General features: G+C 51.1%; 5 protein-coding genes across 7 annotated transcripts; 4 read left to right on the forward strand and 1 right to left on the reverse strand.

Annotated features, from left to right (window-relative positions):
- Positions 1 to 556: 556 nt before the first annotated feature.
- On the forward strand, positions 557 to 1,184 carry LOC4814570 (uncharacterized). Its single transcript, XM_001354852.4, has one exon. The coding sequence runs from the start codon at positions 652 to 654 to the stop codon at positions 1,114 to 1,116; it is 465 nt and encodes a 154-aa protein (XP_001354888.3). The 5' UTR covers positions 557 to 651; the 3' UTR covers positions 1,117 to 1,184.
- A 1,479-nt stretch (positions 1,185 to 2,663) lies between these two features.
- On the forward strand, positions 2,664 to 4,096 carry LOC6901502 (cuticle protein 16.5). 2 transcript variants are annotated; one of them, XM_033383379.1, is made up of 3 exons: positions 2,673 to 3,037; positions 3,103 to 3,497; positions 3,528 to 4,096. In XM_033383379.1, the coding sequence occupies exons 1-3, from the start codon at positions 3,035 to 3,037 to the stop codon at positions 3,991 to 3,993; spliced, it is 864 nt and encodes a 287-aa protein (XP_033239270.1). In that variant the 5' UTR covers positions 2,673 to 3,034; the 3' UTR covers positions 3,994 to 4,096. The 2 variants fall into 2 exon arrangements, with proteins under 2 accessions (XP_002134188.3, XP_033239270.1); XM_002134152.3 differs by having other exon boundaries at positions 2,664 to 3,037; positions 3,103 to 4,096.
- A 931-nt stretch (positions 4,097 to 5,027) lies between these two features.
- LOC4814706 (uncharacterized protein F12A10.7) lies at positions 5,028 to 5,717 on the reverse strand. Its single transcript, XM_001354851.4, has 2 exons — positions 5,615 to 5,717; positions 5,028 to 5,537 (listed from the first exon to the last, which is right to left on the reverse strand). The coding sequence occupies exons 1-2, from the start codon at positions 5,615 to 5,617 to the stop codon at positions 5,160 to 5,162; spliced, it is 381 nt and encodes a 126-aa protein (XP_001354887.3). The 5' UTR covers positions 5,618 to 5,717; the 3' UTR covers positions 5,028 to 5,159.
- A 957-nt stretch (positions 5,718 to 6,674) lies between these two features.
- Positions 6,675 to 8,051, forward strand: moon (moonshiner). The gene has a single exon (XM_002134151.3). It carries the CDS (start codon positions 6,746 to 6,748, stop codon positions 7,742 to 7,744), a length of 999 nt encoding a protein of 332 aa, XP_002134187.2. The 5' UTR covers positions 6,675 to 6,745; the 3' UTR covers positions 7,745 to 8,051.
- Positions 7,936 to 14,640, forward strand: yl (Putative vitellogenin receptor yl). Of its 2 annotated transcripts, XM_033381621.1 has the most exons (6): positions 7,936 to 8,483; positions 8,579 to 8,995; positions 9,074 to 11,656; positions 11,732 to 13,853; positions 13,912 to 14,154; positions 14,261 to 14,640. In XM_033381621.1, exons 1-6 carry the CDS (start codon positions 8,072 to 8,074, stop codon positions 14,412 to 14,414), a joined length of 5,931 nt encoding a protein of 1,976 aa, XP_033237512.1. In that variant the 5' UTR covers positions 7,936 to 8,071; the 3' UTR covers positions 14,415 to 14,640. The 2 variants fall into 2 exon arrangements, with proteins under 2 accessions (XP_033237512.1, XP_001354886.3); XM_001354850.4 differs by having other exon boundaries at positions 11,732 to 14,154.
- The last annotated feature ends 436 nt before the right edge of the window (positions 14,641 to 15,076 follow it).

Here is a 15,076-nt window from a genome sequence, read left to right on the forward strand (position 1 = left end):
CAGCATAAACAGTTTTTTGTTTCTCAAAATGAGCTTATAATATTATCCATTCCGTTCCTAGTTTATGCCACTGTGGATAGATAGACACCTCAACGAAACTAATTAGATATCCATAAGTATAGCAAATAAAAACAATAAATACATTTTCCAAACATTTATTTGCCATTAGAGAAACTTATTAATTATACAAATCTAACCAAATAACTCAAAGAGCAATCCGCAAACAGAGCAAACCAAAAACATTCGAGTATCTGTGTGTGTGGCTATCGTCAGGCAAGTGGCTGGATATACCCGTATGCAACAAATACATGTGCATATGTATATTCAGCTGAAAATTTGCATCTTTTGGCTGTGAATGGAGATATCGCGTGTGCATTATACATTTATATATATATATATATATTTATATATACATAATCATATATAAACAGTATCTGTTAGTGCGAAATCGAAATCGGGTTAATGTCCAAAACTTGTTATGCCCAAAACGGACAATGCAAAACTCGCACAAAAAGGTAAGAAATACAATGAAAACGAAGACCCAAAAGAGTTCACAGCGAACTGAACAAAAGGCGCAGCCCTGAGAGAGCAAGTGATCTTCCTGGTGCACCAGAATGCTGACCAGAATCCCATCTGAGGATATATATAAGAATGCAGCAGACCGAAAACAGAACCGCATTGAGGCAGTGCCCGCAGACGCAAAAACACATATTACATAAGAGCCCAAGACACAATATCGTCATGCATTCCATGGGATTCCTTGTGGCACTCTCCATCTGCCTGACGACGATGATGCCAGTCCTGTCCCAGCCACAGCCAAATCCACTCGCAGCCGCTGCAGAAGAAGCAGTTCCAACCACAGTCAGACCGAAACTTATCATCGAAGAGGAGGCAGAGCCGATGATCTATCAGCGCATCACCGAACACCGTCCGATCGCGTTGGGCCAGAACTATTACATCAAGCCGGGACAGATAGTTGGCAGCATTAACCTTGGCTCGCAGAGCGTTTATGTGAGGAATGATGAGGAGGGCCGCAAGCCCATAGCCAGCAAGCACAACATCCTTTTTGTGGCATATGCCAAGGACTTGCTGAAAAATAGCCAGGCCAAGGAGTAGAGCGCCCCAAGTTACGAGTATACATAAGTAATACGATACGATGTTCTTCAATACAAACTCAAAAGCAACTCTTCTGCATCGATTCTTCTTTGGGGCATGGGAACCCAGCATCCCAGCATCCATTCACTTTCGAAGCTACAAGAGAACTGATCGCAATCCCATTACGTACAACGAAAGCAGAAAAGTGTAAAGTATTATATCTCTTAAATGGATACTCTATAGCGCACAGATGTCTATAGTGTATCCCTCGATTTAGATCTATAATCTATAGATTGTCTCTCAAATTATATAGCAATTTTGGACACTTTAGAAACGAATCCCTTTCCAAGTACATTTCTCTATTATATACAAAAGTTTTGGGTCGTCGTCGAGGTCCCAATATTTGACTCATATCGGTGCGAGCGAAGCGAAGCAGGTGGATTGCCCCCTAGTTGTTCTTTTAGTAGTAGTTTTCTGCATCTTACTATACAGTTTCATTACCAACCCATCCATAATATGTACGAGTGTATATCTAATCGAATCTCTTGATGAATCAGCCAGAGTATTTGAGGCTTCGGATCCGCCTAAAAATAAGCTTTCTTTCTTGGTTAATATTTTTTTTATTGGATTTGCTGTTAATTCCCCCTTTTTTGCTGTTCATCTCTTCTTAGCCTTCTGTTTTAATTATATAAGCTCACGCAAAAGGTATAAACAATTGGCTTTCGAGAACTGACGGCTGATGGAGAATGATGGGAGGAGAGGCCCGAGAGGCGACCATTAAGCCAGGCCAGATATGTACGTACGTCTACGATGTATGGTGTTTATTATAATTAATGTGTATTGTGAGTAATCGTCGCCTTTAGACGCGGGCTGTTGTCGGCCCAGTGTCAGTGTCAGTGCTGCATGGGGGCTCTCTGTGAGTCGATGCGATCCGTTAACGATTGGATTGGATTGGATTGAATTGGATTACTTGTTTCACGTTCACGATCTCGGGAATCTCAAAGTCTGCTGCTGCTGATGCTTTGGGTATTTTTGCTCTTTCGCGAACTCTCGCCAGCCAGCCAGCCAGCTATAAAGCGCATCATTAATTACACGTTCGAGGCTTCTGCGTCGGTGACTTCCGAAATGGACATGGCTAAAAATAAACGCTCAAATAAATAGACTCAACGACATCCTCCAATCGCGCCATTCTTCATCAACACTGGACAGCACAATTTTTGGGCCAATGTACTCGTAAGATAAGTTCCAAATGAAACTCTAAAGGGAAGTGTTATATCCCAAGGCTACAAGATGTATTATATTTAAGGCACTAGTAACAAACATCTGATACATATACACCATATGTATATATGTATGTACCAGAGCCCTGCATGAACAAGCAAGCGAATCGATTCGGTATTCACTTCGTTCGGACAGTTCGAACCGGCGATTCAGCTTTCTTATTAGATGGAATAATTTCGAATCATTACACTCTCTATTTGATTGTCCGGTAGAAAGAAAGAGCAGGTTGCTGATTTTTTTGATAAATACTGTAATTAGATTATTTGTAGATACATGCATTGCATATCTGTTTGTATCATTAGAATCCGAATTTGTTGCACAGTGTAACTATCCAGTGGCCGGCCACCGAAGCTCTAATCATCAGCTCTTGTCGTAGCGCCATTCCAATCCGTTTTGTTCGGCTCGTTTCGTTCTAATATTGTTTTGCTTCTACTCGTACTCGTACTCGTACCTCGGATCTATCTATCTTTCCATCTATCCATCTTTTCTTTTTTGCCTCGGTTCACCTCTTTTGTTTGTGCGTCGATTTAAGATTTTTACTCGCACACACCTTTTGTTCGGTGTCTCTATAAAAGTGTCGGCTCATGCCACCACTGGCATCAGTTCCAGTTCCCAGCTCACGGGAAGCACCCAACTACCAACCATCTGTCAAATCATCATGGTAAATATTCTATGCAGCAGATCTCCAGATCCACCAGAGACTCAATCCAATCCGTTCTTTGACAGCACTCCTTTGTGGCCTGCACCGCTGTGTTGCTTGCCGTGACCTCTCTGGCCATGGCCAGTCCTTTGGGCAGCTCGTACCTGCCACCCCAGGCCAATGCCCACAGCACCTACAACACGGCCGCCTCCAGCTCCACCGGCCATTACGCAGCCCCCGCGGCCACATATGCGACCCGATCGCACGCGGCAGTGGCTCCGTCACGCCAGTATCTGGCGCCAGCGGCCGTCTCCCACAGCAGCAGCTACTCTGCTCCGGCCGTTTCGCACAGTAGCTACTCGGCCCCGGCTGTTTCCCACAGCAGCAGCTACTCCGTTCCGGCCGCCAGCCACACTAGCTACTCCGCACCTGTGGCCGCTCCATCTAGGCAGTACCTCGCCCCAGCCGCCTCCCACAGCAGTTACTCCGCTCCAGCCGCCTCCCACAGCAGCTACTCCAGTGCTGGCTCATCCTACTCCGCTCCGGCGGTGTCCCACAGCAGCTACTCCGCCCCAGTTGCTTCCCACAGCAGCTACTCGGCGCCTGCTGCCTCCCATACAAGCTACTCCGCTCCCGTGGCTGCCCCATCCAGACATTACTTGGCTCCAGCTGCGTCCCACAGCAGCTACTCCAGTGCTGGCTCGTCCTACTCCGCTCCGGCCGTGTCCCACAGAAGCTACTCCGCGCCAGCCGTCTCGCACGGATACTCACACGGATCGAGTGGGGGATATTCCGCCCCAGCAGCTGTCTCCCATGTCAGCTACTCGGCACCGGCTCGCTATGCATCCCGCTCGGGCTATGGAGCTGGAGGCCACTCCTCGTCCTTCTCGTCGGGCAGCAGCAGTTACGGACATGGCCACTCCGGAGGCACTCGCTATGCCTCCAACGGGGGCTATGAATACCGCCTGAAGCATTAAACGGATCTCAAATTGTATCAGTAGTACGGATTCAAGATACTAACCGAACGATTATATCCAACTCCTTTTTTTTGTATCAATGGAAATAAAGTGATTGATTTAATAAGCCTATCCGCCATTTCCTCCCAAGGATGCCACTCCTTATGGTTCAAGTAGAATCCAATGAGTATTCTGATCTTGGATATTCTGATTCTGATACACCGCACTCATAATGTACATATCGTTGAGTTGCCATCGAACTCCTACTGCAGATAGATGCCTAGAAGACGTCCCCCGCCCACTAAATTAGCTGGTTCTAACCTGCTTTCGCATCTACTCGTTAGCCGTGAGGATTGCCGACAAAGGAACACAAAATATGGTTGGTCTCTTCGCAACACGGGATACGGAATCTCTACAGACCCTCCTGAAAATGACCGTATAGAATCAGTCTAGAAAAATTTCTTACTTTTTGCCTTAGCCTTAGCTTAGCTGGGATGCAGGTGAGAGAATGCCATCTTACTCTAGAAGATTGATATTAATAGTTAGTTAATCGTAGAAAAATGCTTGGTGTGATTTATAGGCACAACTTGATCAAGGGTGACGTAGATAGCCCTGATCTGTTGGGGCGCATAAACTTTACGATTACTATTAGATTCACTGGAAACTTTATATCGTTGTCCCTTCCACTTTGTAGATCAAATTATTCCTTGTATGAACCGTTTATGGTCTTATGCTCGGATTTTAATACCCTCTACCACATTATATTCACCACTAATTCCCTTCCTCAATTAATTTTAGTTATAATTTTCCTCTCATAATAATCTAACAGCTATCTTACCTGCATGTTCATGGCACAGCTCGTCAGATTCTATGCCGAATCGTTGCTGCCTGCTTGCTCTCGCTTGCTCTCGCTGATCATCTCTCGACTCTCCAATGATTAGCGTGCTCGTTGAACTGAGAACGACGAGGGGTTGGACCTAAATTAAAAAACGAAGATCCCACAGAGTTATTGCGATCCTAGAATCCGTTTGGGGATAATTATTTCTCGATAGTGATTATAACTTTTAATGGATGAACTTTTTTTATTTATTATAGCAGAAAAAAAATAGGTTAATATGCTCTTCGGAGTGTTTTGCAACGCTAGTGGATTCCTTCCCTCCAATTCTTGGTCCATGGATGCGATGCATCTAGTAGACATACCCTCCGTTGCTGGCGTATTTGGTGTCTAGGCCATTGTAGCCGGAGTACCCGGAGTAGCCAGTGTCCGCCGGCAGATAGGTGCGCGAGGGCGCTGCATAGGCATTGTACTGTGGCACAGCATAGCTCTTGTAGCTGGACGAGATCAGAGGAGAGCCATAGGTTGCACCGGAGCCGGAGTAGTAGCCACCGGTCGAGTAAGTTGTTGGATACGAGGAGTAGCCCGTGTTATAGCCGCCCGAGTAGCCATTGTATCCACCGTTGTATCCAATGCTCTGGGGGGGCAAATAGCTGCGCGACAGGTGGGAGACATCGGCGTGACACAGGGCCAGAGATGCAGCAACGATGACGAGCACAGCGATGGAGTTCTGTGTGGAGAAGTTTCAAAGAAATCTTAGATTTTTCCGTGGTATTGCGAACACAATGAAGGAAGTCGTCTACTTGCCATGGTATTGCTTTGAGAGGATTCGTAGGGATTGGCTGTATGCACTGAATGGATGCCGTCGAAAAACTGTTGCCGATTCTGCTGCTGGCTCTACTTTTTATACGCTTCTAAGACTGAATTATATTATGCACCCAGATATGTATTTTTTTACAACTAATTTTAACGCCTTGCCCCGGCATGTCGGCGGACATGGCCCATTACTCAACGAACGGGCGGGCGGGCGGTTAACCGGACAGAAGACTCAAATGCTCAAAATGCTTAGAAATGTTCATCATGTTTTTCGGTGGTTGTCGTCGTGTCTCCCACGACGACAGTCATCCGTCCCCAAATTGGTTAGCAATGGGAAAACCACGTCTACTGTGCCATATGGAGTATTTTTGTTGGTGTTTTGTTGGTTTTTTTTATTACTGAGGCACGCCCCCAACGGCGTGTGAAACGCTGGAGCTTCAAACATTGTCGCGTTTGCGCTTGCGCTCTCTTTCCTTAATTATACTCGTACAATTTAGATATATTGCTTTAAATGCTCTCTTCTGGTTTTGGTTTTTGTTTTTTTTTTTACGACATCTGGCGGTCGCGCCGGCTAAAGCGCTTTGGTCTTGTTTATATGCCGTCGCTCATAAATCCCAAGCTGCCCAGGTACCAGGGGGTCCGACCGTTATTAATTGTTGCAATGGGTCATTGAGTTTGGGGCAGATGGGTTTTGGTTTCGGTTTCGCATTGCAATCGCCTGCGCTGTCTACATGTCATGTGAACTGGCAGTGGACGTGCATGACATCACGGCAAAATGATTAATTGCTGATTGTTTCTCTGCAATCTAATCCCTTTGAATTTAAATTTCAATTTCTATCAAGAGTGCTGCCACCCTGCGCTGCCACATCTGCAGAGTCAGCTGATCGAGCTTTGATCAGAGTGTAGAAAATTTATTCAGCAATAGGATACAATTATGTGGGCGGGGCTGATAAATCTAGATAGCATAGCTAGTAATATTCCACGGAATATCAAAATCAGTATGGTTACGGTATATTTTTAAAATGAAACGGTATATTTTGGTATATTTCGGAGGGTCGGACGGTATATAATCCACGGTCACACTGGTAGGCAAAAAAGCTTAAAATTAAAAGGACGCTTAAAATGCCGGGAAAGATAAAATATTGCAACCAGCCAGCGTCAAACTTTTCAGAATTTCTGGAAATGTCGGCGGACGTTCCACTAAACTTAACGAAAGAGCGAAATAAAGAAAATTCCGCGGTAGGGACGATACGGGCCATGCCGTCGATTGCTATGAACAGGAAATCATCAGATATCCAAGAGTACATACGATTGAATGCAGCGGAGGCAGTTCAAAAAACTATAAAAAAGGAGGCGCCGGCGGCCGTTCCACTATACTTAACGAAAGAGGCAATTGAAAAAAATAGAAAAAAGAAGGGAACGGATGCAGTTCCAAGAAACATAAAGAAGGTGCCAGCCTCGGAGCTGAAACGGCTGAAAACAGAGCCCACAGATAAGGCGTCACAACAAGAGACCGATCCGACCACCTCGCGTCCATCGCGAAAGAGGAAGCCGACCATCAAAAAGGAGGAGCAGGAGGGGAAATGGATACACGAATCACGCGCCTTCGCCACGGACGTCATTGAGAATGTTATGTCGAGCCTTTATAATAATCTGACTGATCTGTCGAGCGCAGAACTCAGATCGCTCCGCAAGGTGCGTTTGGCTTGGAAGCAGAAATACGAACTGGACGAACGCAAGCCCGAGTGGAATCAAAGTCAACTTTCACCAGCACCCCCGAAACGCAAATGCAAAACGACTGCAAAGAAGACACCGAAGCCAGGCTCAATACACGATGAGGAAGACCTTGCCAACTATTACCATTGGGATGATTTGCCCGACGATGAAATCGTAGAGAATCAGATTAGCGTACCGCCCCTGTTGGAAAAGTATAGCTGCCGTCGGTTCGACATCAAGATGCCGGCGTTTGCCATGAAGAGGAATTTAATCCAGCCGCTATTCAGTTTGGAGCTGCTGGATAGGATTATGGAGCCGCCCCAGGTGGAGGGTACGAAAATATTGCAGCAAGTCGTCGATGAGATGCTCCGACAGTATCAGCAGGGACCACGCCCACATACATAGATGTGGAGTTTAGTTAATCCCATACATAGATGTGAAAATCAGTTAATTTGTTTATTTGTTATGTTGTAACTTTAAGATTATGTTAAAACGCCGTACGCAAAACATTTGGTATTTCCGTCTACAGCGCTCACACTATTCTAACGGGTCCGTTCCATGGACTGGATGATGATGGCGTGATCCGCGGGCTGGAAAGAATATGCTCGTTCAATTCTCTTTCAGCCTTCCAAGCAGCAAGCCACAATTTTTGTTGAATTTATTTTTTCGTTTTCTGTATGTTCTCTCACGTGAATAAAGTGTGAAAAGTAAATCGTTTTAAGTTTGTGTTGAATGTGCGTGGTGAAGGAGACCACAGAGGGCACCTGTTCGCAGCACCAGGGGAGTGAAATATATGGGCGTGGACGCACCATGCTCACCAGCGATTGGCAAATGCTCAACCTAACCTCTCACACAACGACCGTATGCAACGGGAACGGGAGCACCGACAATAGTTCCGATAATGTGCGAAGGAAACGTTATGGAGGCCATGGGCTCCCCCAGGTGTCCCGCCGCCCACTTTGGTGGTGCCGTCTGGCAGTGTTGCTGCTCATTTTCTGTGCGCTTGCTGCCGCCGCGTCGGGACCAGCGAACACGCGGTGCGATGAAGATCAATTCCAGTGCAGAGACGGTAGCTGCATCTTACAAGCGAAGATGTGTGACGCACGAAGCGACTGCACCGATGCCACAGATGAATTGGATTGCGGTAGGGCGGCTCAAACGCCATTTTCCAACCCCGCCCCTCCCCTCCCATCCGACCACCGATGGCATTGGCTCAACCTAACCTCACTTTCGTTGCAGACTACAAGCTGTGCCGGGAACCGCATTGGTTCCCGTGCGCCCAGCCACATGGAGCCTGCCTGGCAGCAGAACTAAAATGCAACGGCATCGACAACTGCCCCAACGGTGAGGACGAAATCAATTGTCCCTCTGGCATTTTAGGAATGTCCTCGCGCTTTGGCAGCTTCCGCAAGCTGCCGCGTAATTGCAGCGCCAGCGAGTACATGTGCCAGCGGGATCGCAGCTGTATTCCCATCGAGTTCCAGTGCGACGGCAAATCGGACTGTGCGGACAGCTCCGACGAGCTGGACGGCTGCAAGGAATCCCAGGCCAGCTGCAAGGGTCATCTCTGCCCCAATGGTCGCTGCCTGCAGCGAAAGCAGTGGCTCTGCGATGGCGTCGACGACTGTGGTGATGGCAGCGACGAGCATGGTTGCGGTAAGATGACACCACACTAAGACACTCTATAGTGTGTCCTGTATTCACGTATCTATCTGTATTTGTTTTGTCTCTTAGTGGATCTCTGCCAGCCGGAGATGGGAAAGTTCATGTGCCGCAACAAGGAGCATTGTTTGGACCTGGCCAAAGTGTGTGACGGCCACAGCGACTGTTCGGATGGTAGCGATGAGTACGAGACCTGTAACAGCAAGCCCGATTGCAGCGCCAAGTCGTGCCCAGCGGGCGCCACCTGCCACATGATGCCCACCGATGGTGCGCAGTGCTATTGTCCTGCGGGCTTCCGGCTGGCCAAGTTCCAGAACAAATGCGAGGACATTGACGAGTGCCAGGAGCGCGAGTCAGAACTGTGCAGCCAGAGCTGTGAGAACACCTCCGGCGGCTATCGGTGCAGCTGCGATCCTGGCTACCTGCTGGCCAAAGATAATCGCACTTGTCGAGCGGCGAACACGCATGGCGGCGAGCACCCCCTGCTGCTCTACACCACCCAAATGAACGTCATGGGCATGCACCTGGGCAGCAGGAACCACGTCTACCAGGTGGCCGGGAATCTGAGCAAAGTGATTGGCGTTGCGTACGATGGTAGCCACATCTACTGGACCAACATTCAGAACGAGGCTGAGAGCATTGTCAAGGCCAATGCGGACGGCACCCATGCCGAGATCCTGCTCACCTCCGGCCTCGATGCCCCCGAGGATCTGGCCGTTGACTGGCTCACGCAGAACATCTACTTTTCGGATAATGTGATGCGACACATTGCAGTCTGCTCCCACGATGCTCTCAACTGTGTCGTCCTCGTGACGGAGGATGTGCACCAGCCGCGCGGACTGGCGTTGTGGCCGCAGCGAGGACAAATGTTCTGGACCGATTGGGGCGTAAAGCCCATGATTGTGCGCGCCTCCATGGATGGGAAGCGCTCCACGCCGATTGTCAGCGAAAACATACACTGGCCGAACGGCATCGCCTTGGATATGCACCAGCAAAGGATCTACTGGGTGGACGCCAAGCTCGGGAGTGTCCAGACGGTCCGACCCGACGGCACCGGTCGTCGCACCATACTCGATGGCATGCTGAAGCATCCGTACGGCCTGGCCGTGTACGAGGATCAGCTGTACTGGTCGGACTGGGGCACCAAGAGCATCCACGCCTGCCACAAGTACTCCGGCAAGCAACACCGAGTCCTGGCCAAAGATCGGACTATCTATGCGGTGCATATCTATCATTCGGCCAAGCAGCCGCAGACCCCCAATGCCTGCGCCACAGCCAAATGCTCGCACCTGTGCCTCCTGGCCGAACCAGAGGTGGGCGGCCGCAGCTGCGCCTGTCCGGACGGTATGCAACTGGCGCCCGATCAGCAGCGTTGCATGCAGACGGTGAAGAGGCAGCGACTGTTTGTGGGCGTGGGCCAGTTCCTGCTGGAGATCGAGCACACGGCCTTTGGCAGGCATGTGGTGAGTGCCTCCCATGCCTTGGACATTGTCATCAGCGAGATGGTGTACAACAGCGTCAATGGCACCCTGATCATCGCGGACAATGAGCGCCGAATGATTGCGGAGTATCAACCGGGACTGGGACAAGGACGCCTAAGGACCCTGATCCATTCGAATCTGGGCAATGTGAGTGCTTTGGCCTTCGATCATCTCAGCCAGAATCTGTACTGGTCCGATGCCGAGCGTCGCGTTGTGGAGCTGTACTCCTTTCACACCCGACACCGGGCGCTCATCCGCTTCTTTGCTGGCCAAGAATCCCCCATTGGACTGAGTGTAATGCCCGCTGAGGGGTATCTGTATGTGGCCCTCAAGGCGCGCAGGCACACACACATCGATAGGCTGCCGTTGAGCGGCAAGGGTTCGCCGACGCATGTGTTCGAGGAGGAGCTGGGCGATGACGACATCAAGATGGCCACCGATCACGACCAGCATACGCTCTACTGGTCTGACAGCGATATGGGGATGATCAGCTACACCGACTATCGCCAGACGCAGTCGATGACGTTCCGCAGCAAGCTACGACGGCCCTACAGCCTGGCCCTGGTGCATCAGGATCTGTTTTGGAGCGAACTGGGATCGTCATCCATTTACTGGGCTCACAAGAGCAACATGGGTCCCCGCAAGCGGATCGATGTGGTGCCGACACGGGGCTCAGGCGACACCCACGGACACTCCATGTTCATGGAGGCAGCCCCCTGGCGTCTTGCTCTGGCCTCCAGTGCGCCACCTTCGACCGACAGGGAAGAGCAGCAGCAGCAGCAGCAGCATCCCTGCCAGCATCAGAACGGCGGCTGCTCTCACATCTGTGTGGGCGTGGGCCAACTGGCCGCCACCTGCCTCTGTCCCGTGGGTTTTGTGTATCGCGATGCCAGCAATCGGTCGTGCCTGGAGGCCCTCGACTGTGAGTTCCGTTGCCGCAGTTCCGGCGAGTGCCTGACCCTGGCCCATCGCTGCAACGGACGGCAGGACTGTGTGGATCGCTCCGATGAGCAGGACTGCGACGAGGAGGGGCATAAGCACAAGCCCAAGGTCATGTGCGGCCCCAGGCAGTTCGCCTGCCACAATGCCGAAGCCTGTGTGGACAAGGACAAGCGTTGCGATGGCCACAAGGACTGCCCCGACAATTCCGATGAGCAGCATTGTTTGCAGTTTGGTAAAGTGTGAATGCCAATCCCCTCCCCATCCGCATATTTATCTCCTTCTCTCTCTCTCTCTCTCTCTTTCACAGACAAAACCAGGAGCTGCCACGTCCATCAGCTGGCCTGCGACAATGGCAAGTGCGTGGACCAGAGCCTCATGTGCGATGGCAAAAACGATTGCGGCGACAACACGGACGAGGACAAGGCCAAGTGCGACTCCCCCGCCAACTGCGATCAGGGGATGTTCCAGTGCAGCAATGGGGCCTGCATAGCCGCCAGCTGGGAGTGCGATGGCCGGATCGACTGCAGTGATGCCTCAGACGAGCACGACAAGTGCGGACATCGCCGATGTCCGCCGGATATGCATCGGTGCCTGTTGGGACAGTGTCTGGACAGGCGACTGGTCTGCGATGGCCACAACGATTGTGGGGATCTCTCGGATGAGCTCAACTGCGGATCAGGGGCCCATGCCAAGGCAAACATCTCCTGTGGATCCCTGCTCTATCAGTGTGCCAGCAACCTGAAGCTTTGCCTCGATCCGGCAGTGCGCTGCAACGGCACCGCCGAGTGCCCGCGCGGCGAGGACGAGGCCGATTGTGGGGATATGTGCAGCATCAATGAGTTCCAGTGCCGCACCGGGAAGCAGTGCATCCGCAAGGAGTTCCACTGCGACCGCGCCAGAGACTGTCTCGATGGCAGCGATGAAGAGGCCTGCGACAAGATTCAGAACCAGACACTGAGCAAACCCTGGACCACGGCGAGCCGTGCCTGCCGTCCCCATCTATTCGACTGTCAGGATGGGGAGTGCGTGGATATGTCGCGCGTGTGCAACAGTTTCCCCGACTGCCAGAATGGCAGCGACGAGGGGCCGCAATGTGCGACGGCCTGCCGAGCCTCCGCCGGCGGCGGACGTCCTGTGTGCCAGCACAAGTGTCGTGCCACACCCGCGGGTGCTGTGTGCTCCTGCTTCGACGGATATCGTCTGGACACGGATCAACGGAGCTGTGTGGATGTAAACGAGTGCCTGGACGGCCAGCCGTGCGCCCAGATCTGTGAGAACACCCTCGGGGGCTACCAGTGCCAATGCCATGCGGACTTTATGCTGCGCCAGGATCGGGTCAGCTGCAAGAGCCTCCAGGCGGGCGCCACGCTACTCTTTAGCAGCTACAACGAAGTGAGGAATCTCAGCGAGCAGCCGATGATGCTGCAGGTGGCCTGGTCGGCCAATGACTCGCGCATCGATGGCTTCGATGTGGACATGGAACGACAGATGGGCTACTTCTCCAGCGAGGAGCAGGGTGTCGTCTATCAGGTAGATATGCGTCGGCGCTTTATTGTGCGTGCCCTGGCGGTGCCATCGCCCACCAAAGTGGCCGTCGACTGGGCCACCGGCAACGTGTATGTCCTGGCTGGTGGTAGTGCCTCGCAGGAGATCTACGCGTGTAGTTTCCCGGCTCGCATGTGCGGCCGCATTCTCCAGGTGAAGACACACATGCATCTGAGGCACCTGGCCATCGACGGCTACCATGGACGACTCTTCTACATTGCCATGCGATTGGAGAGCTTTGGGCATGCCAGCGCCGAGCTGCATGTGGCCCGTCTCGATGGCAGCCACAAGGAGCTTATGCTGCACAAAAAAGACAGCTATATGACGGCCCTGGCCCTCGATCCGCATCAGCAGCAGCTATACTACCTGGATATGCACAGCCGCACGCTCGAGAGGATCAGCTATAGGACAAGGTCCGGTATGGGGCCACATCGCCGGCCCGAGATGATGCTCCAGAAGTCCAATGCCCTGAAACAGCCCTCGGGGCTGAGCATCTACGAGAATCACGCGTACATCGTCAATCTCGGCTCCAAGGAGGCGGTGCGGTGTCGCCTGTACGGGGAGCGGATCTGCAAGTCCATCAATCTGAATGTGCTCAATGCCCAGGATATTGTGGTGGCCGGAAGATCGAGGCAGCCGATGCCAACGTCAAATCCGTGCCACCACTCGCAATGCCATGGGATGTGTATCCTGGCCGACTACGGCTACGAGTGCATGTGCGGCAACCAGGTGGTGGCCGAGGGCGAACAGTGCCCTCATGGCTCCATGAACGAGCTGGAGGTGGGGGCCAGCAGGCAGGAGAGGCCGCAGTCCACATTCCACTGGTGGATAATGGCACTCCTGGTGCTGGTGATGGGCTCGCTGGCCGCAGGACTTGGGTACATGTACTATCAGTGGCGGCAGCGCGGCCACACGGATCTCAACATTAACCTCCATTTCCAGAATCCGCTGGCGACGATCGGCAGCAAAGCGTTCCTCGACCATGAAAGGAACGAAGCCATCGTCAACGGGATGGATGGGATGGCGTCAAGCCACAGCAGCAATGAGACGGGCACCACCAGCGCCTCGTCTTCGTTCGCGGCTCAGCAATTTGGCATGCCGAATGTTCTCCAGAGATTGCTACGACCGAAACAGGCGTCCAGCGGCTCCCACATGGCTACCGATATGCTACTCGAAAACTCCAGAGTAAGTTGAGTGAGGTTGAGAGCCGGAGTGCTCGGAAGACCATCCTCACTGATCCTATTCTAATCTTCCCCTCTTTCGTCTATATCTCTCTCTCTCTCGTCCGCAGGCAAGCGAACTATACACGCTGGACAACGGACGGAAAGCAGGAGGAGTGCCAGTCATTCTGGTGGCAGACAATGACGATGATACCCTCACAAACGGACATTTCGGGGGAGACCACACAGGCGATGATGCGAATGCACGACTTGTGCCGTAAATAGCCAACTATCCAGCTTCGCAGGACTTCCTACTCTTAGTTCAAACTCCTTCATTAGCTGCCAAGTGCTACACTGTTTTGTATTTATTCAACATAGTTTATTATAATGTTAAGTGTTTCTGTGTGCCTCAATTTCTATGTTAAACGTAATTCTATAATAAGATATATCGAAAATCTGCTCAAATCATGTACATTCCCAGTGAATAAAACCGCACACAATACGAGCATAAGTTCTCTACGCCACGCGTCTCTCGCTGCACCACAATGATCACCTCATCATACAACGATATTAATGATAATGTTAGCGAATGCTTATGTTGCATTTCCTGACACTTTTCATTGTGGTTTTCTGTGTCGATCGGAGCAACGCTAAGGGGGTTTCCCTGGCGAAATATGTATGTAGTATGTATCAGGCACTGAACAAATATCAATCTAGTTGGCGGCACAGTCAGATACCATTTGACAGATAATATTTCATAGACGAATAAGCCAATATGAGTAGTAACTACCAGAAATACTACTACCCGAGCATTGGTCATCCGCTACACGAGGTACGTCCCGTTACATGATCGGGCTCCAAAATAATCAATCTCTTTACAGGTGGCGATCAGCATGCCCCCAACGAACCCGCCGCCACCATCGGGCCATGTTGAGGCATCTGACCCT

This window comes from Drosophila pseudoobscura, chromosome X (assembly GCF_009870125.1).
Source record: "Drosophila pseudoobscura strain MV-25-SWS-2005 chromosome X, UCI_Dpse_MV25, whole genome shotgun sequence".
Lineage (NCBI taxonomy): Eukaryota > Metazoa > Arthropoda > Insecta > Diptera > Drosophilidae > Drosophila > Drosophila pseudoobscura.

Coding starts and splice junctions, on each gene's coding strand:
- LOC4814570 (XM_001354852.4), top strand. CDS start 652: ATGCAGCAGACCGAAAACAGAACCGCATTGAGGCAGTGCCCGCAGACG.
- moon (XM_002134151.3), top strand. CDS start 6,746: ATGCCGGGAAAGATAAAATATTGCAACCAGCCAGCGTCAAACTTTTCA.
- yl (XM_001354850.4), top strand. CDS start 8,072: ATGTGCGTGGTGAAGGAGACCACAGAGGGCACCTGTTCGCAGCACCAG. Junction 8,996..9,073: donor CAGCGACGAGCATGGTTGCG/GTAAGATGACAC, acceptor TTTGTCTCTTAG/TGGATCTCTGCCAGCCGGAG. Junction 14,155..14,260: donor TGCTACTCGAAAACTCCAGA/GTAAGTTGAGTG, acceptor TCTCGTCCGCAG/GCAAGCGAACTATACACGCT.